The 24620-nt window shown below is 36.0% G+C and overlaps 1 protein-coding gene across 3 annotated transcripts in view; it reads left to right on the forward strand.

Moving 5' to 3' along the window:
• The window catches only part of LOC136840286 (uncharacterized), a 35221-nt gene that overhangs the window by 5869 nt on the left and 4732 nt on the right, over positions 1-24620 (forward strand). The window contains exons 1-5 of one of the 3 annotated variants that reach the window (XM_067106963.1): positions 574-716; positions 18394-19878; positions 21138-21452; positions 22981-23102; positions 23778-23922. In XM_067106963.1, coding sequence (XP_066963064.1) covers positions 19666-19878; positions 21138-21452; positions 22981-23102; positions 23778-23922 — 795 coding nt within the window. In that variant the 5' untranslated portion in view covers positions 574-716; positions 18394-19665. Of the gene's footprint in view, positions 1-573; positions 837-18393; positions 19879-21137; positions 21453-22980; positions 23103-23777; positions 23923-24620 lie in introns of those variants that run through there. The other 2 variants (XM_067106965.1, XM_067106964.1) reach the window with 2 other exon arrangements.

Below are 24620 nucleotides of genomic sequence, written 5' to 3' on the forward strand. Positions count from 1 at the left end.
ATTTATTGACAAAACAATGTTTCAACTGTTCTGTTCTCGTAAACTAACCTTTCACCTCGATTTCCCTGCCTTACTGACTAGCTGTTTACTTATACATAATGATATTTCTATGTTTACTGATTTACTTACTCGTGTTAATGCTATCGTTTATAATGTTCATATTGTACTCTTATTTTTCGTTTCGGAGGTAGTGACTGCTCTGTTTGTTCCATATGGACGTATGCACATTTTGAATAATAATAATAATAATAATAAATCTAATTTGTAATAATCTAATTTGTTAGTATTGTCCTCGGGCGCAATAATGAGGTTACCGATGATGGTGTGATAATATTAATGATGATGAAGACATTATAGCCTAATGATGGAAACAACACATTAACCACCAAGGTCATAGACATGCCTATATGCAGTCGGGATGGCAGTAATGATAATAATAATAATGATGACGAAAACACCAGTAATTAAATAAGAAAGAAATCACCGAGACGTAACTCGACGACGGGCGACCCGCCCTATTTTATTGAAGCCGATAAGATAGAAGAAGAAAAGCCGAGTGACTCGACGACCAGAGGGCGCTTTATCAGATAAGGCAGGTGGCGTCTGCAAGAAAGCGCTCAGAAGCCTTACATCGCTGTGAGCTCCCTCTGTGATAAGGCTTTCGGGAAAAGCGTCTATTCACTCACACCATTTCTTTGTTATTGGGGAGTTCCGAGGTGAGTGACGGAGTTGTTATGAAGTCAGGCGCTTCAGATCTTATTTGAGACTTGTGGAAGATGCGAAAGTCATTAAGTGTGGTATTCTTATGGATGTTTAGGTAAAGCCTTCAGTTCGAGGTGAGTTATCGGGTAGTCGAGCAGTTAGCTACTTAATACTCTTACGAGTTTTGGGAAGCTGTGAGATTAGAGGCCAGTCACATATAAGTTTAAGTCGTTTGCTGCTTAATATTTGTGAGAGTTTTCGAAAGTTTTCGGGCAAGTTTTAATCTAGAGCGTAAATACAGGCGTGTTGTGGTTAGCTGCCTAATTCTTTTGTGAGAGTTTTGGAAAACGGTGACGCGAGTAATAATCAACACTCACAGAATAGAGTTGGGTAGCTTTGATGCGAACTAGTCTTTTCTGTGAGTTTTAAAGAGACAAAACAAAAAAAAAGTGACATCTACCTTTTAAATGTTCTGTTTTTATCAAGGAAATTTTATATGCGCTCTAGCAAGCAGGATGGGTAAGCTATAATCTATGATGGTTGTGCTTTTACAGAAGTCTGATACTTGTAGAGTTTTTGAATGTGCAACGTACGAAAGAGGGAGCGCCATGTTAGACAGACAAACACAATTACTTTTAACATATTTACTCGCCGCTTAAGAATTCTTTTTCTGGTGCTGTTTTCCATATCTCTCAACAACCTTTCATTCTCTAAAACGCAGGTGTTGTTTCTCCCTAATTCTCTTTCTTGTTTGTGTCGAACCTGGGCTACTTTAAGGTATGAGGTTGCCATATCCGACAGTATCTGACCACAAGAAAATGTCGTACGACAATGTAATGAAAGTGAGTCAATAAAAAAAGGAGAACTTGGACACTCATCATTCACGAAGATTCTGGCAGTGGCATCGACGTCAGTTGGCTTACGTAAGCTAATAATCTTCGCTGTATGCAGAGCTCAGTCATGGATACAATCTCGCAACTTCTTTCAAATACGTCCTTCTTAAGAGGATTATTGTTATTATTATTATTTCAGTAGATGAAACCTGTTCACATGGAACAAGCACACAGGGGCCACTGACTTGAAATTCAAGCTTCCAAAGAATGTTGGTTTCAACCTCCCACCGCAGACCCCACAATGCAGCACTAATACAGAGCCAGTGATTTTTCATCGCCCGGGCGGAGACGCGAACCCGCTACATCTGTCATTACTATTGTACCGATACCCTTCAAACATGACTCTAATACAAGAGAGGGTCGAGGCTGCTAGTCCCGACTTCTAGGGACGTTTTGATATCGTAACGGTATAACATTGCACTGTTCCGAAGCTTGAGCACGGACTCTTCATTTTGAAAATTCAAATAGGGACCGGAGAGGAGAAGGCGAGGCCTCGCTTGGCTGGATAACAACAAGCCTCAGTGTGGAGTATATTACCTGTTACGCACAGGAAAATAATAGATAAACATTGCGTTTTATCTTGTAAGATTATTAAGTACTTATCGAAACCACAGAGTCCCAGTGCCATACACTCACACACACACACACACACACACACACGCACATAAACAGCTCGAAACAAAGATGTGTTCTTTCGTGAGAGATGACCTCTGGAGCTAAGTCAAGTTAAAGAAGTTGGACAAGTTGATGAGAAGGGAGCAAAGGGACTGAGCGAAGAGGAAAAGGGTTAACATCAAAGAACCTGATAAGAAAACTTTGTCACCGAATGTCAGTGTATAAGAAAAGAGCCAGAGAGAACCATGTCAAAAGAAGAAAAAAAGTTAAGTAAACCTTAGTTTAACCAGACCACTGAACTGATTAACAGCTCTCCTAGGGCTGGCCCGAAGGATTAGACTTATTTTACGTGGCTAAGAACCAGTTGGTTACCTAGCAACGGGACCTACAGCCTATTGTGGAATCCGAACCACATTATACCGAGAAATGAATTTCTGTCACCAGAAATACATTCCTATAATTCTTCATTGGCTGGCCGGAGACTCGAACTCGGGCCTAGCAGAGTGCTAGCCGACAACTCTACCGACTCATCCAACGAGGAGCCGTCAAAAGAAGAAGAGTAAAGACAACAAATACAGAAAGTTATGTAAATCAACAAGTAAATATGTACATGAAAAACCAGCAAATGCTCATCAAGAAAAATTAATGGTTAATCTCCATAATATCACAATTGTTTGGAAAAAATTTTTCTGTGAATGTTTTGAGACACTTCCGTATATACAAAACACATGAGGTTATAACAAAGCTCGTTCAATAGGTAAATTAAACCAATCTTTTTCCTTTTTTTGTTATCTAACGCAATTATCATTACTATAAAACATTAGATAAAGATATATAATCACACGAGCAGCCTTGGGGCATAGAATGACCGAGTTTATTTTTAATAACGACCTCCTTTTTTTTCCACTTCAAAAGATTTGGAAAATGAGGCAAAACTTATTTATCAAGAACCACAAAGATTAAAGTTATATAAAAAAAACACGTACTCTGTGGTTTGGTCAAAAGCGTTAAAATGATTAATAATGCACTGTCAAAAAACCAAAAAATCGTAATACTCAATACAACTTAATATCAATGGCAATTAGAGGCTAATAGGATTTAGCTATTTAGATATTAGATTACAACAATACCGGATCAAGAAAAGAATCCTAAAAGATTTCTCTCCTTGTTACGTCACGGCAGTTAGCATCTGGTCTTGCATAGATACCATGGGAATGTAATCCTAGTGTGCTTATCCCGGGCTTCGAATTTTTGTTAGGAATTTAGTAAGCTTTTGGGATAAATGTTACCCTGTTTTTGAACACGAATTCCCCCCTCATCTCTCTCTCTCTCTCTCTCTCTCTCTCTCTCTCTCTCTCTCTCTCTCTCTCTCTCTCTCTCTTTATATATATATGAAGAATCTACTGGTCACTTTTTACCTTCTCGTGGTCGGGTCCCGTTGTGATTATGGGACCTGGGTTCGTTTCCTGTTACCAAACGTCATAATTTCTTTATATTTCTTGCACTTAGATCTTAAGGCTTTGTGGTGATTAGAGTATCCAAAAAAGGGCGAAGAACTAGAGAAGTTAAGAGGGCATTGTGGCTATTACAATTACACACACACACACACATATATACTCATACACATATATAATGAAGGATTCTCAAATTATGATCTCAATATCTTGAAGACGAGGGAACACTGCTTATGATAAGCGTTGGGTACAATGTCTGTTACATAAATATTATAATCTGTGCGTGATAAGGATGAGGATGGAGAGTTGTGCGGGAAGGAGGCCACAAGGCAAGTAACGATAACAAACCTTTCACCCAGCCAATGCTTAGAACAACAAAATGGACGAGAAAAGAAGGCAGAATTGAATGAATACTTGTGGATGTTGGATAATTAATTGACAAATGAACGAGGCAAGCAATTAAGAGGCCATTAACGAGGCAAGAAAACCACGTGAGGACACCAGATCTAGATCTCAAGCCGCGGCAGGTATGTCAGAGGAATGAGAGATGGGTACTAGGTGTCCTCAATCTGAGCCCTTTTACAGGTTGTCATAGGAGGGGAGGAAGTTGAAACAAATTGGTACCGAAAGGGACGTCCTTAGGAAGTACTACATGCAGGTGCAAATGGCCTGATGTTGGCAGCTGAAGAATCAGAGGAGATCTTGGGAATAGTTAACATCTACAGAAAGAAAGGGAACAGTGGGATGGAGGAGAGAATACTGAAGAACAATTTAAGCAATTCCAAGATCAGGGTGACAGGAAGGAAGTTAAGAAGGAGGCGGAGTCTGAAAGTGGCGATGTTGATGTGGTGGACAAAGAATGGGTTTCGAACGAAACGGTGTCCCAGGGGTGCTCAAACTGCAGTGTTTGAAAGTAGATAATTTCCGATGCTCGACACAAGGAGACTTGACAGCCGAAAAAATGGAGGAGGAATCTGTTGGGTGGAGAAGCAAACCTTGAAAGAGGTGGAACATTCTGTTACTTCGGTGGCATACCAGATTGTGAGCTGAAACAGAAAGGGATATATACTGCCTAGGATTCTAAAGTGGAAAGAGTCCTCTTGACTGCTAATAAATTCGATTGTCCAGTTAGTAGCCAGAGGAAATAAAATAATAATAATAATGACACCTCTGTAAGACTTGTGCCTCTCTATGCTGAAAGACGCAGGCACTAACAACGAAAATAGTAACAAAAAGATTCAGAAAAGACGTGACTACGACATGCCGAGATTCATGGAAGAAGTGGCGTCCGTATACTATTGTTACTTCCCTGACTGAGATGGTTTGGGTACGTGGTAGGAAAGGGAGGTGAGTTATCACTTATAGAAGTGGTAGATACAAAGACCCGTAAGATCATTTGGAAAGAAATTAGGGGGAGACCTAGACCCAAGGAGAATGCAGGCTTTGCTGAAGATAGAAGGGCGCAGAAAAAACTCCTTAGGATTCTAACACAATAGAGTAGAAATGTGATGTAAAAACACCACCTGTGTATTATCATTATTGTAGTGATAAACACGCATTAATTCGTAAAGAACAATCTAGGAAGTCCGTAACTTGCAGAGATTCCTGAGATGAGACATCCATGCGGGAAAAAGAAAAAATCAGACACACAAATATTGCTGACATTAATAACGAAGATACACAAATCAACATAACACATCGGTTAACAAATTCATAAAATAAATAACGTTAAATAGATAAAAAGCGAAAATAACCAAGGGTCAAATGAACAAAAATCGTGTAACGACGCGTGTTTACTGTAGAATGTTTTCCACCAACGTCAGTTACCTTACCGTGAGATCCTCCCTTCTGGAAAACCAGACAGAAACGCAGCTCAAAGATAAAGTATATAAGTTAATTCTCCTATGGCTTGGCAACACTCTGCAGGTTAAACGATAAGTCAAATATGATACGATATAACAGTCGCTTACTTGTTAGATGGGCAGTTACTACTAAGTCAATGAGAATTTGTCAACCTAATGCAATTCTTTAAATAAGAAGTAAGGAATTCGCCGAAGTTTCTTCGGCGCAATCGAGTTTTCTGTACAGCGTATAATGTTGTATGAAACTCTCGGCCACGGCCCATGAAACTCTCAACTGCAGCCCATGAAACTTTCAGCCACGGCCCAGTGGTGGCCTGTGTTGTTGGCACCAATAGCGGTGCTAGACGCACGACCATGGCTAACTTTAACCTTAAATCAAGTAAAAACTACTGAGGCTAGAGGGCTGCAATTTGGTATGTTTGATGATTGGAGGGTGGATGATCAACATACCAATTTGCAGCCCTCTAGCCTCACTAGTTTTCAAGATCTGAGGGCGGACAGAAAAAGTGCGGACGGACAGACAAATAGCCATATCAATAGTTTTCCTTTGAAATGTCTGAACTTTCAAAACTTAAAACTCTCAGACTTGTACAGAATCTAGATCATAAGCTTGAACAGACTTAGAAAACAAATTTGACCGATGCTTTTTTCATACTTCTTTGTTTATTTTCGTCGATTTTGATGAAATTATCCATGATTGGTGAATGTATGTGTATGCGTATTAATTTTATAAAATCAATACCGTTGAGAAAGGTTATAATTATGTTGGGTGTTGACTTCCATTGCTATTGGAACGTTACGTTATCGTACAAAATAACTGTTGATATAATCTGGCCTCCCACGTTTGTACCTTATCAGCACATGGATTCTTATCTTAAAGAACACCTTTATGTCATGAATGATAGGTAACAAGTGATCCTCTCGCGATGCTATATATAATACAGCGAACATTCAACGCTTACATCACATCTATTAGACACGCCTTCAGGAAGCCTTTGTATGAGTATCCGGGCGCCAGGGACACGAATGTCGGTTTGTGCTTAAGTAACTAATGAAGAGATTTTGGTTTTATTAGGCGTATAATGGCTGGGATCACGTGAGATTGTTGAGAACGGAGTACGTCATGCACTGTTACACACAAGTGGTTTGTTCATCGGACAGTACTATTCCTCTACGCTTTAATTCTCTCTCTCTCTCTGAATACATAATATAATCATGCTTAGAGTGAAGCTGAACAAAGAAGGACATCAGTGCCACCCATGATTGCCTTTTATTCGGCAGCGACCGCCCCCTTCTCCACCTCTTCCCCGCCCACTCTGAAGAATGGATAACGCATGAGACTAGAAGAATCTCTAGTAAGCTTTCCGATGGGTTCAAGTCAATCCTCAGTCATTTTTTTAACAGCTTATCCAATTTATTTCGTTTCTCCAATTGCTCCAGACCTTCCTCCTGTACTAGCTAAACATAAGGGAAGTGTTGTTTTCAATCTTAAAGTTATCTTTCAGTAACCTCTCTCAGTTCTTCGTTTACTCTTAAGTAATCTGTCTGTCTGCCTACTTCTTTCAATCTTTCTTTTACAGTTGTTTCTGAAATATGACGATGTAAAATCTATCCTCTTTGGTGTTTTAAAGGTAAACCTTTATTGCATACAAATATATATATATATATATATATATATATATATATATATATATATATATATATATATATATATATATATATATATATATTCTTCTCTCTCTCTCCCTCGCTAACAAAAATGTCGCGTAACTATAACTGACATATCACTTTTTACAATACGACTAACAAAAGATCAATAAAACCGTGTAAAAACCTTGTTCTTTCGTGTTTTCCAGTAATCTTCCTCCTATGATTCAAAAATACTGAACACAAATATTATATATATATATATATATATATATATATATATATATATATATATATATAAATATACATATATATATATACATATATATACTGTATATATATATATATATATATATATATATATATATATATATATATATATATATATATATATATATATGTATATATATATAGACTAGAAAAACACAACATGACTCGAATCTTCTAGTAAATACCGGCACATCATGCACACGGAAGGGAAACGGAAAAAAGGAAAATATATAGGTTTTTAGTGCTCGTATGAAGGAGGCCGGTGGAAGCAGCAACTCAGAGCCTTACTGTAGACAAGATCTAGTGGTGAAACGCAAAGATATATAAAGGACAAGATTGAGTGAGGCCTATCCACAAATGGAGCCACCAGCCCTGTTTCTTAAGAGACAGTTAATTATTACGGAAACAGGAAGAGGTGAGAAAATGCCGCAGCACAGAACTGCTGAAAAGAATATCAAGTAGACAACAAGTAGTGGTGCTTGTAGCTGACACACACACACACACAGAGAGAGAGAGAGAGAGAGAGAGAGAGAGAGAGAGAGAGAGAGAGAGAGAGAGAGAGAGAGATTTAATATGAACTGCGCGACTTTGAAGCGACGTAGTCAATGAATTGTTGGTTTGTACCCAAAGACAATAAACGACTAATTTTTCTTCATGCTATGATAGAGTCGATACCGTTGCAAAACGCCCAACCAATTAAGCGTCTAAATCCCCGCATAAATAACGAAGGCATAAAGTCGTCACGTAAAAATATGGTTCAAAATCCTAGTCGACACCAATAAACCCTTGCTAAAGTACATGCAAGGCGTACTGCAATAATAATAATAATAATAATAATAATAATAATTTTTTGTGATTAGTAGAAGTCGGCAAATTCCACGATAATTTTCTTATAGATATGTAAATAACTTTGCAGAGAGCCTGAGAGTCCCCTTTATAATAATAATAATAATAATAATAATAATAATAATAATAATAATAATAATAATAATAATAATAATAACTCACTGTTATTGATGTTTATTACTCTCTCTTCATCCTGCCTATGGAAGTCACTGTCAAGAGGGAAAGTAGAAAATAATGATATCGAGCCGTTAGAAAAACGTTCATCACTGGAATGACGAACGAGCGTTACACCTGTATCGGTGCGGACGCAGTAATTATCGTGTATACAAGAACAGTGCAGCCTCACAGTTTTAGATTGTGGATTAACGTAAGACACTGTGACCATTTCTTCTACGTGAATGATTATTTAATTATATCCACTGCTAACAATGATAACTCTCTTAATTAACAATTGGAAGACCCAGGCCTATTTGCATAATAACTTGGATGAGATGCGAGGCTGGAGACGAGTGAAGATTTGTGGAAGTGAAAGCACAGGGGAGACGTGAAAGTCGGAACCTCACAGAGGCCCTCTACGTCACTTGGCGTTGGAGGCGGTGATACTCACGGCGATTAATGAATCAACGGAAGTAAAGTGTATGGATAGCTATTTCTACATACAGACAAGGCCATGACCGGTTAGTCAAGTTTTCAAAAGAGGTGGTTGAATCTTTCAGGGTTTATTAATTACTAGATTGTTCATAAAATTGTTCACTGTGTGTTTACTTAGTTTACATGCAAATTATTAACTTTTCTCATGAGGCCCTCCTATTCTGTGGAACCTTGCTTTGAATGTTACTCACCATTTAAGCCTGCCTGAAATGAATGGTTCAAAATTATGATGAAAATTATAACATTTTATCATTAGTGTTACAAGGTTTTCACTGCAGTATTATTTGAACTGATTACGTCATCATCCTATCATTCACAACTGTTGATGTTACGATGCCGAGGTCGATAAGTTGCATTGTCATTTTTACTGTTGCTTTTGTGGCGCTTGTCCTTACCACTATTCTTATGCTTGATAATGCATCTGACTTGATCTTTGTCCATGTTATCGGTGTTAGTGCTCCATAAATCTGCCTCAGAAAGATTCAATTTCCCAAAGGGCTTATCAGTCATGCGACCGCCTGAAGGTGTAATGCGCAAATCACTTGAACTGAGCTTCAACCCAAACAAGGTTACCACCTCCCGCAGTGAGCTCTTCTCGGTGCATCGAAGGTTGGTACGTTGCGTTCTGGCCTTCGTTCGTCATCAGCTCCCTTCGGTATCTTCTAAGGCAGACGACCAGCTTCTCTAGCACTGTCATTTTCACCGCACATTTTAAATGCAACTTCTTCAAGCCATCTTTGTACTCCTGAAATGGTGACTCAGTCGTATAAATAATAATAATAATAATAATAATAATAATAATAATAATAATAATAATAATAATAATAATAATAATAATAATCGTTTCCAGAACGTTTTTAGACATTAACATAACTTGCAGCATTACGATATCGTCCGGTGTCCCTCATGTTACTTTGCGTTTACAATAATTTGACTCATTATTCACGATGCTGACTTATTTACAATACACTCCTCTTATTACTGTCTGAGTTCCCCATTGGATGGGTCGATATTGTACTCGGCTAGCACCCTCCTAGGCCCGAGTTCGATTTCCGGCCGGCCAATGAAGAATTAGAGGAATTTATTCCTGGTGAAGAAATTCACTTCTCGGTATAATGTGGTTCGGATTCCACAATAAGCTGTAGGTCTCGTTGCTAGGTAACCAATTGGTTCTTAGCCACGTAAAATAAGTCTAATCCTTCGGACCAGCCCTAGGAGAGCTGTTAATCAGCTCAGTGGTCTGGTTAAACTAAGGGTATACTTAACTTATTACTGTCTTCTTAAAATGTTCACCTATTTAATAGAAAAAGGCTGGGTACCACGTTTAATTTAGGAAAATGAAATTCAAATAATTTTCAGGATGTAAAATGCGTCTTAAGTCTGTCATATTCTCCATATATTGTCTATAACTTCTGGTGACATGACTGTGTACGCACACATTCTTTACAGTTGTCTCAACATTAGGCCGTTTCATCACAAATATTCATTTGACTCAATTGTTTCATTTCGTATCCATACCAGCATTTATTACTCCGTCTTTCTGGTTTTCATTTACCCTCATAACCTTATTCTTGCTCATATTTATCCTTATGTTATTTATTCTTACAAACACTTTCAAACTCGCTCACCAGTTTCAGTAGTTTCTCTTCATTACCTCCAAACACCAATGTAATATTTGCAAATATCAATCATTCTAAACCACATCTTTTTTCCTAATTTCTCAGGTTACCCCATTCGTCAAGGCACTGAACGGCCCCGGAGACATTACACACCCTTGCCTCAGGATCACTTGTACGCTAAACTAGTCACTCTTCCCGACACATTCTAACACACGCATCACTTCCGCCATAAAAACTTCTCATTGCTTTCAAGAAGGAATGACGCCAGTTAACTGAAATAATCATTTAATCTCAAGAACTTGTATTATGTATAATAATTATTCTCAACTTCCTCTGCATTGCCTTATATATATATATGTGTATATATATATATATATATATATATATATATATATATATATATATATATATATATATATATATATATAGGTGAAAGCCTTAGGTATTGTGGTACTTTATTTGTAACTTCTTTTATGACTTATGTGGTTCAGTTGGCAACACCCTTGCTTGTCAATTGAATGACCTGGGTTTGATCCTGAGTGATTCAGAAAGTTATGTACCTATATATATAGTAAATATATATATATATATATATATATATATATATATATATATATATATATATAATATATACATAAATATTCCCCTAAAGAGGGTTAGATCCTGAGAAAAAAACAAGAAAATGATCACTGTCATACTCATACTTTGAAGCCTGAACACAAACTATGCCATTCACCTCTGTCATGCCCGCACACTCGGTTCCAGCACGTTGAGGTTCCTCTCTTCTAATACCTTTTGCTCTTCCAACTATTTATCGCTGTTCTTTTTCTCTTCTTCCCTCTCGGTACTTTCGAACTGTACAACCTGTTCACCAAACTATCATCCACTATTCTTTCCATATGACCAACCCATCTCAAGCGCGCCCTGATCCATCCTTTCATCTAAGCTAACCTTATCACCACTTCAACATATCTACATTGCTCATACTTAAATTCTTCTTATGTCAAGTATGCTATGTAAAAAAATCCTCTTTTACAGATGCAGTTTCTTCTCATTTTGCATTCAACATCCACACATCATTTCTATAAAAGAGAGTTGAATCAAGAGTTCATTTATATACTCCAACATCTCATAAACATTCCAAGCTTCTTTCCAGTCTTTTGCTCTCATCTTGTTACTTTCCTTGCTTCACCTATTTTGTGACTGACCTCTTCTCTCATGGTATCATCATCCAAAAATATTTTCTCCACAATACTAACAAAAAATCTACTGCTTTTCCTCCGAAATCCGTACCAACATTCACTGCTCCATCCTCCTAGTTTCTATTTACCCTCAAAAACGTATATTCTTTTTCAAATTTACTATCAACTTTCTCCTTTTGTACCCAGTTTCCAACTCTTTCACTAGTCTCTGTAATTAGCAGCTACACTTTCCATAAGGGTACATAACATCCACATTGACATAACACACCCTTGCCTAAGCCCAATTTTACATCATATCAGTCTGTCTCCCAACTGCAAATTCACTCCACCATAAAAAACCTTTTCTGTTCTCTAGTTTTTTTCTCCATACCTTGCATCCAAACACTCTCAACATTGCCTCTGTACAGATTCAATCATGAGCTTACTCCAGGTCCATGTATTTTACATGTACTGTTTTTTCCCATTGTTTTGAAACAGCTGTCTGAGAATTTTGAAAGTAATCATTTGATCCGTGCAACCCCTTTCTTGTCTGAACACGCACACACTCTTCCTCGCCTTCTTCTGAAATCTTTCTTACTTTCTCAATCGGCATTCTACCACATACCATCTCTGGTATACTGTGGTCCTATAATTAAAACAATTTTCTCTATCACTCCTTACCCTTATACAACAGAACTATTATGCCTGTCACCTATTCCTTTGGAATAGAATTTTGGCCCAAGGTCAAGCTCAGGGACCTTTGAGGTCATTCAGCGATGAAAGGGAAATTGATAGTTGAAAGGTCTGAAAAGCGTAACAGGAGGAAAACCTCAAAGCAGTTGCACTATGAAACAGTTGTTAGGGGAGGGTGGAAAGTAAAGTGGAAGAAAGAGGATATGAACAGAGGTAGAGTAAAAGGAATCATATCAGTCAATCTTTACTAGCACATACTCTAACAAAAGTTTTTCCTGGTATATTTATCCGCAAAGGCTATATATTTTCAACACACCTATATAAATATTCACACATATCAAGCTACAAATGTCCCATGGAAATAACCTACATCCCTGGGTGACAGTTATTCCCAAGGTTGCGTTAATTCGATATTAAAGAGTTATTTGTGGATTAATATTTGCAAGGATAAATAAAAGTAACGCATGTATAGGTGACAAAACTACTATATATATAATATATATATATATATATATATATATATATATATATATATATATATATATATATATATATATATATATATATATATATATATAAACGCACATACATCTACCGGTCCCTTTTACTAGACAGATTTGTTTTGTAATAACCAAAATGACATCTTTACTTTAGGGTTTCCACATACTGTACCTTTCTGGTTACAATATCAGTAAATGCCTTGAGTTCAGACGAAGAACATTAATGAGCCCTATCATCTGTAGTGAAGATTCAAGGCTTGTAGTGAAAAGGGCATCTGGAAATTGTGATGAAACCATAAGTTAGAGGGTCATTGCGGCTTTTACTAATACATGCACGTCTATTATATATATATCTGAATTCTACAGATTTATGTACCAATGAGCTAAAATGGAATTATAACTTTTTTTCCGTGGCAGAATTTCTTGGGTTTACCTTATCGTCACTTTCCGTACGTGGGTTCCAATCTCGCTCTGTGAGGTCGCGTCCCTTCATTCGTTCCCTATCTGGATCTGGAGGTAACGCTTAGAGGCGTCAAGCCACCTGGTAATTTAGTTGGTGGAATGGGACACTTGACCTCAGTGAACGAGCTTTAATCAAACATGAAAATGTACTTGGCAATGGACATTGTCCACTGCGCTGAGAATAAATTAATAATTTTACAGATAAACCCAAGGCTATTTTCTGCTTTCGATAATGGATTGCTATAACGAAACTTGCTTTATCGCAACATCGGGAAGTTCAAGAAATAAACAATCTCAAAACACCTGATAACAGTTTTCCAGAATGATTCCATTAGATAACGATTCATGCTGAAAACAGGAACTGGTAGTTTCTCTACTGAACCTCAAACTACGTGTTCTTCAAAGCAGCATTAGAGAATGTTAAACTCAGGGGCAACAACAGCCATGGAACAGCTCATGAAAATGACCAGAGTTAGACAGTGGAATTTTACACAATATGTATGTAGCAAGACATGCCAATTATGTAGGAGCTGACAATCTTGAAGAAAAGGGAAGAGAAGAGGAGCCATTTCGTCCTCAAACATCGTGCTAAAATACGAGTTATGCTCCTTGCTCACCTTCAGTGGCACCAGAACCCCATTGACCCTAAGAGCAAAATTCGCCCAACTTGTGACGAGCGACGGGTTCAGAGAGAGAGAGAAGTGATTGCAAGAAGGTGTCTAAAAAATGTAGCGATGCCAGGGAACATCTATTATTAGACTTGGAGCAATAGGCTGTATCTGGTCATGGGCATGATGCACTTGTTTTACCGAATACATCTCGAATAACTTGAGTGGGGCTACGGCATTATTTTATCTCTACAGATGATATCCAATGATTAATGTCTTTAAATAGACTGGGGATTATCAACCCCGAAAAAAAAGAATTCTGCTGAAACTCAAGTGCTTTATTTACTCTAAGGTAAACACTAGTGCAATCATCAAAGCGTAACGGCATTGTAAGAAAGATGGACTTAGAACTTTTATTGCAGCCACTGATGAAAACATTTGATTGCTTGTCAAGATCTTGTCACGGAAATGGCCCTGGAAAAATTTTTTTCTCCATCCTTGAGAGAATTATCGACTTATTTCTATAAATATTTTCTCGAAGGTTATGAATTACACTGATAACATTACATTTTTGAATGCTTAGGAGCCACAATGAAAAACTGACTTCAAAATTATAACCACAACGGATATATCTCCCATGGAGTTGATGATCCTCATTTCTTTTGATTTACTATTTAAGTCATTTTGAGTAGAGCTTCTGTTTCTGATTTTTCGACTGTTTAAACTGAATAACTTTAGTCTATTATATGTTCCCCAAGAACAAAGACTGAATCACATACCAATATAGTGATGAAAACTTGATTCTCTGAATTTCGTTTTCGTATTTAGATTGCAAACATTTTTCTTCTTTAAATTCTATGATCGATAACATTCTTATCCTCTTTATGACTTTTAGGGAAGAAACAAATTAGCGCTTACATTATTTAAATGCTATAATATTCTATCAAACTTTTTCAGTTTTCATTGATATTAAAATATCTTCTTCAAATACCAAATATACTTGGAAAAATGTTGAAGACAAGATAGAGATAGAATTGTAACTACCATCATATGAGAGGAGAGAGAGAGAGAGAGAGAGAATTATCTCATTTTGTATATCAGAAAAATATAATCTTTTAGCAAAAAAGTTCCATAGTTACTTAGCGTCAGTTCTAAACTGATTAATGGAAAAGAAATTATCATTTTGCCTCCTCTACAATTTAGACGGATCATTTTACATCGGAGAAAACATTTGATTATTCTTCTCATCTTCCCATAAATGGTTTTAATTGTCAGACAGGATTACTTTAATTTAAGATAGGTTATTAATTCTTGCCTGTATCGAACTACTTAAATTGAACAAATTTGGCGTTCATTTCAATACGAGGGTCTGTTATAAAACGCCGTCAGTATTAAATGGACTTCACTAAATAAATTTTCTCTATTTAGACAAATTGTAGATAAATTTTCTCAATCTGGTAAAATTTCAAACCAGATTTGTTCTCAATTCAATTAAGTTTTCTGGAAAACTTTCTTTATTTAGACTAATTTTAGGTAAGCTCGTCATAATTTGGAAAATTTCAAATAAGAATTTTCTATTAAAACAAATTTCAGACAGGATTTCTTAACTGAAGTTTTTGGGTGGGGAACCTAATATTCATTCCTGGGTGAAACAAAGAAAAGCTCAAGAAGGATGAAAAATTACAATACGTCAACAAAAACTCAAACTTCAAAAGTAAAAACTCGAGAATTAAGCAAAAATCACAATGAAATTACATTGAAATTAAACAACTGGGAATCAAAGAAAAAATGAGAAATCCAGAATAAAAAAATACACTTCAAAAATAAAAAAAAAGATCATTCAAAAGTTACAAATTTAGCATTCAAAATAAAAAACTGAAATTCCAAAATAAGATAATTAAGCATTTTACGGTGAAAAATTGGCACTGCAAAAAAAAAAAAAAATTAAAGAACTTGAGTATCATAAGACATCGTAAGAAAACAAAGTAAAATGATCTCTATTTTCCAGTTAAATTACTCTGCTTGAGAGCTGATTCGCACCACTTTCATGTACCGTCTTGCATTTGGATATGCTGTGTCTATCTACACAATACGTCATCTGATACCATTTTATCTTCACGTGTCACTTTCAGTTAGACAAGCCTGTTCGGCACGTGATATGTTAGCCTGGTTATTTTCCGTGCCATTCTCATATTTATATAAACTGAACGATAAATGATTTCTTAGACAGATTTATTTACGAGCCATTCTCGTATTTATATATACCTGTACAATACGTGATTTGTAGAATGGTTTATGTACGTATTATTCCCACACTTGAATATACCTGTACTGTATGCGTAGCCTGATCACTTTACAGGACATTCTCATATTTACTCATACCCGCAGGATACGTGATTTGGTAGCCTGCTTTTATTGTGGCTTCCTAAGGATGCAGTAAATGTTATCGAATTTGTTTATTACTGTAGCTCCCATCATGTTTAAAGGGACGTATACATTACTAAGATATTGCGCATAATATGGCCACGATTACACCAATTTAACAAAGTTTATTACCCATAATAGAGACGTTAACTTTATCAACACGCTCACTACCCTAGCGTTCGGACTTGCTGGTAAGCGTTATGTCACAGGTTAAGAAAAAGACACACTGATATTGATTATCTAATCTCACTCTCTTATCTTGGGGAATAATGTCTGCTGGGCGCGGGGAGGTTGGTCCATAATTATAATCATAACTGATGTGGAAGTCAACTTTTTCGGTCTTTGTAACTGATGACAAACTAATTTAATGTATAGGACAAACTGATGGACAAACGAAAGAATTAAAAGAAAACAAAATGATTTTTACGCAGTGAGGTACGTCTCGTTAAATATTAAAATCAAATTATAATTGGGAATAATTATTATTTAATATTTTAATGATAATTATCCCTAATTTAATAACACCGCAGCAAAACAAGTCGAAATGAATTCCTGAAATATCAAATGGCTTTGGGTGTTTCGCATTAAAATACATTGTTCTCAATTTATGGCATTCATACTAAGACTACACAGCTAATACATTAGTATAATTCATTATTACCGTTAACACAATAAAACGTGCTTGTGCACACAAACACACGCACACACATATTCATATATATGTATATGCATACAAACACATATCAAATACATATATATACAGTATATATATATATATATATATATATATATATATATATATATATATATATATATATATATATATATATATATATATATATATACATATATATATATAGAAACATTGGAGTGTTGTAGCACTCCATTGTTTCTCTTTCCTTCGTGGATTTTGTCGTTATTTATATATTCACCACGCTCCATATTTTCATGATTCAGTAATTCATATATATATATAAATATATATATATATATATATATATATATATATATATATATATATATATATATATACATATACATATACATAGATACATACATATGTATTTATATATATATACATATATACATATATATATATATATATATATATATATATATATATATATATATATATATATGTAACTGTCATAACCACAATACTCTCTTAGCTTCCCACTTCAGGTGGGGAATGTGACCTCGTTCTGATACGACGAATGCAGGTTCGAATCCTGCTACTAGATGTCAGAAGTTCTTTGTATTCTTCTATTTTGATTTTAGACTTTGTAGTGAAAAGCAAATCCAAAAAGCGTGAAGAATTCGGAAAGCTCAGACTGAATTGTGGTTATTACAATACACACACACATATATATATATATATATATATATATATATATATATATATATATATATATATATAAATATATATATATATATATATATATATATATATATATATATATATATATATATATATATATATATATATATATATATATATATATATATATATATATATATATATAAATATAACAGTAAGACTGTGAAACCAGGATTTCACGAAATCCCTGAAATTTTCAGGGAATTAGTGAAATTACCAATTCATTTAGGAACATTTGATCTCCGAGAGGCCAGTAATAAACACTGCGAAACAGTATGGATCACTGTTTCGTCGGGTCTAGTACTAGCCTCTCGGGGATCAAATGTTTCTAAGTGAATTGGTGATTTCACGAATTCCCCGAAAACTCTCAGGGATTTCGTGAAACCCCGAAATCACTGGTTTCTCAATCTTACGTACAACTGTTCTAATGGGTACCTTAGCATGATTAACAATCTCATACAAAATAACTGAAGGGGATAAATACTTAGGAACACATAAACACAAAGAACGATTGAAGATTGGGAAATTATGCTTAGAGTGGAAATCCCCTCTTCCTGAAACTTTACTAATAAAATTTCTTTCTTTCAGGAACAATCTCAACTGATGACACAACTTGTCCTGTTTTTCATAGCGAGGAAGCAAAGATTGCCATTGCCATTCTGGATCTATGTCAACACTACCGCCTACAAAGAAATAATTTTCAGAATTGCTGTCTACTGTCTGTCCAGTTCCTGGTATCAAGTCTTCACGGGGACTCCTGACTTAACTCTTCTTTGTAAAAATATGAACCTAGTTGTTGAAGCTAGCAGTCTGAAATAAACTGTTATTTCAAAAATGAGCCATGAGTTACAAGAAACTATATAGATCAGAAGCTAAAGGTTCATATCAACACCAGTAATTATCTTTGACCTGTTCTTCTCCTCAGCCTTCAAGATTGCTTCCTTTCAGGATAAACCCCCTTCCCCAGATCCCCCCCAGTCCCCCTGCAAACCCCAATTAAATCTGTCAATAACAGACACTTCTCCAAGTCCCAAGGATCTTTGCTCCTCTCTTGGCATCACAAACCCTGGTTCGTCACAACCTGGAAAGAACAGCAGTTATTCGAGTGGCATAAAATATACATCCCTGAGTTACTCCTCAACCTCTTATTCTACCAGTAAGTCATTCACAAATTATTCGAGATATAAGTATTTCTCAACAGCCACGCGATCCCTTTCTGAAGATAATTGTAAAAGCAAGAGCAACACCACAGAAACGTTTTCTTCTTTACCTCCACATTCTAATCTTTCTTGTAAACAGTCAAGCTCTTCAGACACAGCATCCAGTTTCACTTATCCAACCTGCTCAAGCTATCCAGCAGTCTCGACAAATCCTGATCAAACTGACGACTACGTGCAATTTTACCCATCACGCCACACACAAAAAGAACCTGCTAAGACTGCCAAACCTTCAACTAATTCTACTCCAAACTTCAGTCAAGACAGCTGTAATCTGGATAAGCCTTCAGCTTCTCCCCCTGACTTTCGGCTACAAAGTTTTCCATTAACAGAAGAATATCCACTGACCTCTTGGTCTCCTTCTGAAGGAGCTTCCCTCCTACAATCTGTTGAGTTTTCGACGAGTTCTGACTCTACAGAATCAGACTGTCTTTCTCAGAGTGTAGAATCAGATTCTCTCTCTCAGAGTGACGAACTTCCTAAGAGTACTGACACTATAGTCCCAAAATATAAGAGTTCTTGTATCAAAGATCCTTCAAGAATAAAATTCAAATCTCCAACTGAACCGCGTACTCATACATCTGTCAAGACTGTCTCCGCGGCAGAAATAGCTTCAACTTCTCATAATCATCGTGGCCACTCCATGACTGGGACAAAACTTCACAAGAAGACGTCGGCATTATTTGGATATAAATATTGTTCATCTAAGAGTTCCAAATCTCAATCAACATCCGTCCCACATACAACACAGAGCAAAAAACTAAAGCATAAGAAAAACATGTTTAACAGGCTAAAGTCCTATGAAGGTCCAAGTAGTTATCTGACGTCATCTAAGAAAGAAGATTATTCTAAAAAGGTTAGTTCTGTAGCCGACATCTTTTCAAAAAGGTTTGGTTATCATATCAGTGACAAACTCGATCATTCTTTTTGTACAATTCACTTATAATAATGTATAACTCAAAACTGTTTTACTACTTAATCAAAACCGTTTAACTACTTTATCGCAGACTAAGTAAGGAGTTCAAAAATCAATCTGGAGAAATAGAATTACATTTAGCCCATTAATGTTGTACACAGTACCATTCATTTTAGGCAACTGCAAACAAAATCATAGGGAATACTTATAAAACTGCTTACTATTGATGTTCTTTAAAGCCATACTACCATATCAAAGAAAAAAATATAAATTTCTTTTCTGTTGCGCATAATTCTTTACTTTGTCATTTTTATAATTTTTATTACTAGTTTACGTCAGACTATTGGCAGATATGAAAATATTAATTTTCAACTTTTGATTCCTGATATTTCGATAATGCTGTCAATTAATAAAAAATAAAACAAAATAAAGAAAAAGACTGGCACCGACAACAGGCGAACAAGGGTATAAGTGACAGAAATTTAATTGGCGGTGTAATGTTGCTTACAAGGCCCCAGAGTAACCTAAAGAATGAGTGTGCATTTTGCTATTGGAAAGACTGCTTTGACTTGGTAGAATACTAGCGAGATAACTAATTTATTTGCTTTCAGATTCAAGGCAGACTTGAATCTTAGTAGTTAGAGATCAACAGGTTTTGGTAAGCAAAGAAAATTCAAAATAACCATTAGAAGGGTGAATCATAATTTTCCAGGTGGTCGCTATAGGCAGAATGAAGAACCTTCTTGCACTGAGTCCTATTTCGTTAACTGTCCTCTCTTTATAACTTGCAGCAAAAGTAAGATTTTCTGGGCAACTGTTTATTTGTTGATGTTGGTAAGTGTTTAGTAAGGAACCTCAGTATATTGGCATTACTGGAGAATCATTTGTTAACAATGAGTGCCTTAAAGGTTTTCTTTAATGTACAGTTTCAAACTTACATCACAGAAGGTTGATTTATTTTACAGAAACGCAAATGATGTAAAAACTTTACTAGATTAGAGAACGCAATTCAAGAGAGTGGTAACAAGTACTGGCCTGTGGAAGGAGTAATTTCAGCCTTTACAAGTCCAGGTTAAAACTCATTAGTTCGGGCTGCCTGAACATGCTGTGAGGTTTTCCCAAATTCCCATTTAAACGCTAAAAAGAGGTTCTCAGGAAGTAAGGGGACCAAATTTAATTGTTTTTTCTTTCTTTATAAGGGTACAAGTTCAGCGACTTCGTCAGCGAATTCGTCAGCGGCTTCTCCGGTGATCATGCCATCCCCTAAGGCTACAACGACCTCGAGTTCCAGTCCCTCGCCATCTTCGTCGTCTGCTTCATCCCCTTCCCTCAAGAGGCAGACGGGTCTAACCGGCTTGCTGACATGCCCAGTGTGCCTGGAGGACTATCAGGCCGAGGGGCCAGCGGGACGAGAGCCCCTTTTCCTATCCTGCCACCACAGTCTCTGTCGTGCTTGCCTCCCAAAGCTTACAAGATCATCGGCTGGGAAATACAACAGTTACTCTAAAGAGGGCGTAAGAATCACACCATGTTTTGAGGTTTCTTACTGATGTAATTAAATGCACGTTCTTCGTGACAAGGAAATCAAAGGTTGTGTTGAAATCCTACAGTAAAATTATTCAAATGAGTTAAGTGAATATTTACGTTACGTTACACAGGTTAAAATACAATCACCATTGACAGGTATAGGTACATTTTCCGGGCAAGACGACTTACAAGAAAAGGAAGTTCTGATTATATCGAGTCATTTTCGTTAAATGTACGTTCATGGGGATCATTTAGGAAATTACATTTCAGCACAGGGAATTATAGGATTTAAAAAAGTCTTTCATGGGTAAGTTTCATAACAGGCCCTCTCGTTTGTATTTTGTCTTTATTCTTTGCTCGTACGTCCTGTCACTGGCGTCCCTCATCCCCCTGCCCCACACCACCCACACTCTAGTACCAACGTAATAAAATATCTCGTCAGAAATGTGACTGTACTCATGGTTAGAACTTACAAACAAAAGAGATTGAGAGAAAATGGCCAAATGTCCGAGAGCAACTTTATTTTTCCATATTTCTCTGTATTAACGATCGTTTGCTTCTCAGACGTACTAATACTGAGTGTCAAAAACAAATCACTTAGTTCGTCATCAAGCGAGTAAGCGGACTGCCCCACTATTTCCATTCTACCGGCTACATTTTCTCTTTTCCTCCTCTACTTTGATTTTAATGCTCTTTTTCTATATATTCCGGTTAATGGCCCTTTTCTGTCCCATTCTTCAAACATGGCTCAAGAGGAAGTTTGGTAATTTTTGAAAACTTTCGAAGCAAACCTTAGGATCAATTGCAATGAATTTAGAGATGCTTTGAGGAAAACTTTAGGGAAAAAGGGATTAATCTAGCAAACACACTGTTCTTATCTAAGTCTAGATTTAAATAGCTAATCTAGGCTGAGGTACCGTTTTGTACTGGCATTCTTTTGGTACTCAATCCCGTCATCAAAAGATTTTTCTGATTTAGACAGTTTATGATGCTTAGATTACAAGGAAGAACTGCTTGATATTTTGTAATTAATTACACGGGGTGCACCTAAAATACAGTTAATTGCTATAAAAATTATGATAGACTTATTTGCTACTTATTTAACGTTAAAAGAGTGTATTTAACAACAGAGACATAAAAAAAACATTAATTTAAAAACATGATTGCTATACAATGCTCAAATTATGAAACTGTAATACAACTAAGAACACCAATAGTTCCCGAGAATTGTCACCAAAAATGTTACCAAATTCACTATAAAAGCAACACCGATTATGAAGAAAAGTAACTTATAATGCTTTTTCTGTGTATTCACCTGGGTTATGACGACTATAACTCATGAAAAACATGACCACAAGAAACTCAGATTTATGACTGTAAAGAAAAAAAAAATTAGTTTTGTGAATGTAAAAACCATACGAAGTCATCAGCTTCATGAAAACAAAAGCATGCATAATAAATTGTAATAAAGCCTAAAATTCTCTGCCTAAAAAGTAACAATTCTGCCTCTTCCAGAATGAGCTGTCCTGTCCTGAGTGTCGCATGGTGACCCAGATCCCCGCTACGGGTCTCACTCAGAACTTCTACCTCGTGAGTCTTATCGAAACGCGAGAACTGAAACCCAAGGACCCTTCTAGGTAATGGATTATTTAGAAACAGAATGACTAAGCCGGAGTTTTATTAACTTGCATATTAGTTAGATGGAACAGCATACATTAGGCGATTGTTAGTACCATTCGTTCTGGGACCCAAATGTTTAGCTGAATTTACATTTACGCTGCTACATATGCCAACGTACTGTATATATGATAAATTTTATTACTGAAATATATTAACTTCGGGTATATTAATTTTGAAATCGCCATATCTAACTGACTTTTAATGTACTAACTTACATTATTATGCTATATTAATATTTATCAAAAAATTTTTATCGAGTGGCTTAGCCATCTCAAATTATATTTATTAATATTTATTAACTAAAGTACAATAACTTTAAAATACAAATTGCAGCTGAATTTACAATGATTCAAATCAGCTAATAACATTAAATATACTTATTAGACAGACTTATCAGGTCAAGGTAAAATTATAATGGACTTAAGATATTTGTGTTCGCATAAAATGAAATGAAACTTGAGAAAATCAAAAGGTGTTCTACCCAGACGATTCACAAATAACCTGCGAACAAATAAAACTAAAAATTTCTTTGTAAGAATTAAGAAGCAAAAATTTGATCTGAATCTCCAAGCACACCTAAACGACTGAAATGTATGAAGTGTTGTAACGATTCGCACTTTAATTCTGTTCAGCCGGCTGCGTATGTGGTGCAATGAGTGTCACGGCATCGCCCTGGAGACCTGCATCGCTCATCAGGTGACTCACCTTTCCCCGGTACTTGTCAATTATTCGACCACTTACTCCAGATCCAGAAGGCAACTTGTCAAGTACCTAACCGTGAGTAGTTATTATTATTATTATTATTATTATTATTATTATTATTATTATTATTATTATTATTATTAAAAATTTACAGATGTTCATCTACAAAAAGGAACAAAATCTGGGGAAGAAGTGTACTGTATAATACACACAAATTTTTAAAGCATACTTTCAATCTACTTCCTGACGACTGTCAGCAATATTTTGGCGTTGAGATAATTCAGGGAAAGTGGTCATGCCATTATAAAGACAAAATACTCAGCATAAGATGTAATAATGACATCTTATGCTGTGAATTTTCTCTTTATCATGGTATGACCACTTTCAGGAATTATCACATCAAGGCTATTCAAAGGTCCGAATAGTGATAGTTTTTCTTGAGAATGAACGAACTGAAATCTGTTAAAGAATTAGCCGAAATCTTAGAGCCTGGTTATAAATACTTTTCCATGAGAAGGAACGTACTTAAGGAACAAGTTAAAATCTGAGAATCTGGATCGAGATAGGTTTTATTTACTTATTTTTTGACGAAGCAACGAGCCCGAATATAAAATGTGTTTCATAGGGTGGAATGAGCTAAAGTCTGAGAGCCCGGGTATGAAAATGTTTTATTTGAAAGAACGAACTAAAATCTTAGAGCCTGTATATATAAAGCTTTCATTGTGGAGGAACGAGATGAGATTTGAAAGCCCAGCTGTAATTATTTATTTTTT

Source organism: Macrobrachium rosenbergii, chromosome 7 (assembly GCF_040412425.1).
Source record: "Macrobrachium rosenbergii isolate ZJJX-2024 chromosome 7, ASM4041242v1, whole genome shotgun sequence".
NCBI classification, from domain to species: domain Eukaryota; kingdom Metazoa; phylum Arthropoda; class Malacostraca; order Decapoda; family Palaemonidae; genus Macrobrachium; species Macrobrachium rosenbergii.